Source organism: Cryptomeria japonica, unplaced genomic scaffold (genome assembly GCF_030272615.1).
Source record: "Cryptomeria japonica unplaced genomic scaffold, Sugi_1.0 HiC_scaffold_416, whole genome shotgun sequence".
Taxonomy (NCBI): Eukaryota; Viridiplantae; Streptophyta; class Pinopsida; order Cupressales; family Cupressaceae; genus Cryptomeria; species Cryptomeria japonica.
In genome coordinates this window covers 21,672-25,532 of record NW_026729237.1, presented here as the reverse complement: position 1 = coordinate 25,532, position 3,861 = coordinate 21,672, and the positions used below count along the sequence as shown (strand labels likewise).

The following is a 3,861-nucleotide window of genomic DNA, read 5'->3' as shown; positions in this document are numbered from 1 at the left end:
GGTTAGCCCTCATTTTATTTTAGAGCATGTAGACCATGGTGAGAAAGTTGAGCATGATCCAAGTAAACAACATTAGGAACATGATGGGGGCCCACTAGGTAAAGATGAGCACTCTTATTCCTTTAAACAAATTTAATTACAATTGGTGTATTGATTAATGTAACCTTTCATTTTTTAACTCTAGAGGATTTAGAGGGTGTTCAGGATGTTGAGGATGAGGCTAGACAAATGTTGGCCATTTGGTGGAATTGATTATGTGTTGCATTGATGTTTTATCATTGATGTCAACACTAGCTATTTAGATGCTTTACCGGCACCCTTCTAGTCTCGGTAGGATGAGTGGTTTCTGGTTAACTTGGATCCAGCATGATCCGGTAGACTCCGGTATAATCTGGTGATGGAATTGGCTTGTTCATGATACTTATACTCATTTTTGATCAGTTGGTTTTGGTCTGGTGATTGGATGTTATCCTGCTTGCTTAGAAGATTGGTTTCTAGTTCCGATGAGGGTTTCACCGACAGAGCTTTTGATGGAGATCTTTGATGAATTGCATAAGTGGTGTTGGTGTAGCTTCTGATGGAGTTTTAGGATGTTGTTGGTGATCGTGTTCGAGACTTGGCATTTGGAGATCATTGCTAAAGCATGTGGACCTATACTTGGTCCCAGTTTATCTAGGTTATGGACCGGCATTAATGTAATGTGTGGATAGGACCTATTGATGTATTTCTGGGATGTTTTATGTGTTGATATTACTTGTTTGGTCTAAGGCCGACATGGTTTGTAATTATGTAATTGGTTTATTGTCTGGTGGCCAACCTGATTGTTTATGGTCGAAGGTTTGTATATATAGATGTACGATCTCATTGTAGATCATCATGGTTAATGTAAGAGGTCATGGTCAAGGAATATAAAGTGCAAATAATGTAATATCATTTAGGCAGATGAGTTGGTTGATCATTGGAGATCGAATTGGGTTTATGTAAGAGGATTTAGTCCTTCGATATTAAGCATAACCAAAACTGTACTCTGGCATAGGAGATGCTATCTTTTTCAATTTAACACTTCTCTAAATTATAGTCTAGATTTATATGTAGTCAGTGAGGATCCTTTTGTGATGAGCAGTGTGCTCTAGGTTGTTGGCCTTCCTGCAAGTGCAGACCCCTTCATTGTAAATTCACATACTTACTACAGAAGTATTATCTGACTGTGGGTAGGCTTCCCACCATGGTTTTTCCCTTTACCGGTTTTTCCATGTGCAAATATTGGTGTCTTGTGGATGGTATTTATTCTATGGTTATTGTTTATGCTTAATTGGTTTAACTGCTATTCTAGTATTATTGTTTTGGGTTCCTCTATTAAATTTTAAATTGCTAATGCTTCTGGTAATCTCTGACAACTGATTCACCCCCCCCACCTCTCAGTTGTCTTCTGGTTATCTAAATTGTCTAACTATTGGTATCAGAGCTTTGGTCCTCTCTGCAGAAAGCTTAACCGCTTGAGGGAGATCCTATGGCGACTAACAGTTCAAGTTCATCCAGTTCTTTTGGAGCTATCTTTTGAAGGAATATACCGAGGCTTGATGGAACAAATTATATAGTATGGAAGATTCTGATGGAGACTCATCTGAGATGTCTTGGCAAGGAGATTTGGGAGATCACAGAGAATGGTGTCACACCCTATTATCTGGGATCTAGCAATCCTCCTCCAGCAAACCTAGACAAGGACCTTGAGAATGATTGTAGAGCAAGAGAAGCCCTCTTGTGTGCACTTTCTGATCAACAAATAATGGGATTAATAGACAAATCATCTAGAAAGGCTATATGGGATAAGTTGCAGACTCTTAATGAAGGTGACCCTACAGTGAAGATTGCTAAACTTGATGGTTACCATGTGAGATATGAAAACATGAAGATGGAAGAAGAAGAAATGATTGTTGCATTCATCAAAAGGGTAAATGATATTGTTATGGGAATTCAATGTTGTGGTGGAACTCTAAGCGAAGATGAAATTGTTTCTAGAGTCCTGAGAGCCCTACAACCAGATTACAAAATGAAGGCTACTAATATTAATGAGTTGATAATAATGGTTAATACATCCATCAATAGAGATACTTTGGTTGGGAAACTATCTACTTTTGAACTTGGGGAATTTGGACCTTCTGGAGTTGTGAAGACTAAACCTTCTTTGCATGCATCTACATCAACAACTGGTAAGCAAGATTGGAAAGCTTTATATACAAAAGAATTAGAAGATATGAAGAGAGAAGGTGATGATTTTGATCAACTTGAAGCACTATTTTCTAGAAGAGTACCGAAAGGACCAGTAGGAAGTAAGTATGAAGGAAAAGGCCCTTTTAAATGTTTTGCATGTAATAAGTATTAGAGTAATTGGGTATTTACTTGATTAATTAAACAATATTTATTTAATTCTTTAAGTTCCCTATTATCTTTTTACACTTAAGCTAACATTAGGTGCATAATAATTAATTCTTTTATTAATTATTATGTGCAAGCCTAGGTTTTCCCTTTTAGGGTTTCTTGACCTATTAGAGGTTATTTTTCTGTTCCTTGTATCATTATGAATCTACACATTTTTGGTGAATATTGAGCTCTCCTCTTTTGAGCATTTTTTCCTGTGTCTTTGTTCTTCAGATTATTTTTGCTTCATTGCTTCTCCTTGTAACAGATTGTTTTAGCTTCCAGAAGATCTTTAGGCTCTTGTGGTGTTGTGTTTCTCAACTCCAACATGGTATCAGAGCTCAAATCTGCAGCTATATGTTCCTATTTTTGAGAATTTTTGCATTGGAAGCAGATCTGGGGTTTCAGGCAATTTTTTTGTGTGCTTAGGGATAGGTTTTTTTTCTGAGCACTTTGGGCCTAAACGGACCTCACCATCATGCTCTGAAGGCCCAAAAACCCCTATAGTCATATAAAATTTGTCTATTTTTTACTCCTGAGCATCTGGGTGAATTTTTTCTCCAAAACCAGGTCGTATGGCTTTGGCATGCAAATCAAGAAAAACTTTACAAAAAAAAATTCCTTTTTACGGCATGCAGGCCGGATTTTTTATTTTTAAAAAAAAAAATCAACAAAAAATTTTTTAAAAAAAAAAAGGGTAAAAAAACACCAAGCAAAGTTTGTTTGTTTTTTTTTTAATTTTTGGGGTTGTGCTTGTCAGAGGGTACCGCAGATCTGACAGCCCGGCCGTCATATGGCGACCGGACCTGTCAGTCTGGCCCCTGCCAGCACCGATCCCCAGCCCCTCGTCGGCAACACCCTGCGGCCCACGCCAGAACTCCCGCCTCCAGCCGGAACCCCCACTCCGCCAGGCAGGCCCGCCACCATCGCTCCTCCTCCCGGCCTAGCTCCTTTGCCCGCCACCAGTGCTCCACCCATCCCAACTCCTCCATCACTACCAGTTTTTCGCTCTGCTCAGCCTCCTCCTCTGCCACCCGCAGCTTCGCCACTCCTCCTTAGAGCGCCACCTCCTCCTGGTTCCTCCACCGGACCTCCACCCTCTAGCCTTTTTGGGGGGGGGTTCATTTTTTGGTCATATCTTGAGAATATGGGGTCATTTTTTGGAAAATGAATAGGCATCATAAAGCTAGTTCTGAGCTGGACATTGTGAAGTTGGATTTTTTTTCCGAATCTTCTGTTTGACTATACTTTTTTCTAGTCAAAGTCGGGCTTCTTTTCTGCACTTCCAGGGCCGTAGAATGGGCAAACGGACTCCATTTTTTGAAAACAAATAGGTGTTGGAAAGCTCTCAGCATGCTCTATTCAGATTTGTGATCTTTTTTCTCACAATTTTCATCAGGTACATGAGATCTCAATTTGAATTTTTTTTGCTTATGCACTACT

At 39.4% G+C, this 3,861-nt stretch overlaps 1 protein-coding gene across 1 annotated transcript; it reads left to right on the top strand.

The window, feature by feature from the left end:
- Nucleotides 1-3,211: 3,211 nt before the first annotated feature.
- LOC131871505 (proline-rich receptor-like protein kinase PERK2) lies at nucleotides 3,212-3,494 on the top strand (the record flags this gene model as incomplete). Its single annotated transcript, XM_059215986.1, has 1 exon — nucleotides 3,212-3,494. A coding segment is annotated over exon 1 (283 nt), but the record flags the coding sequence as incomplete, so codon positions are not given.
- Nucleotides 3,495-3,861: the final 367 nt, after the last annotated feature.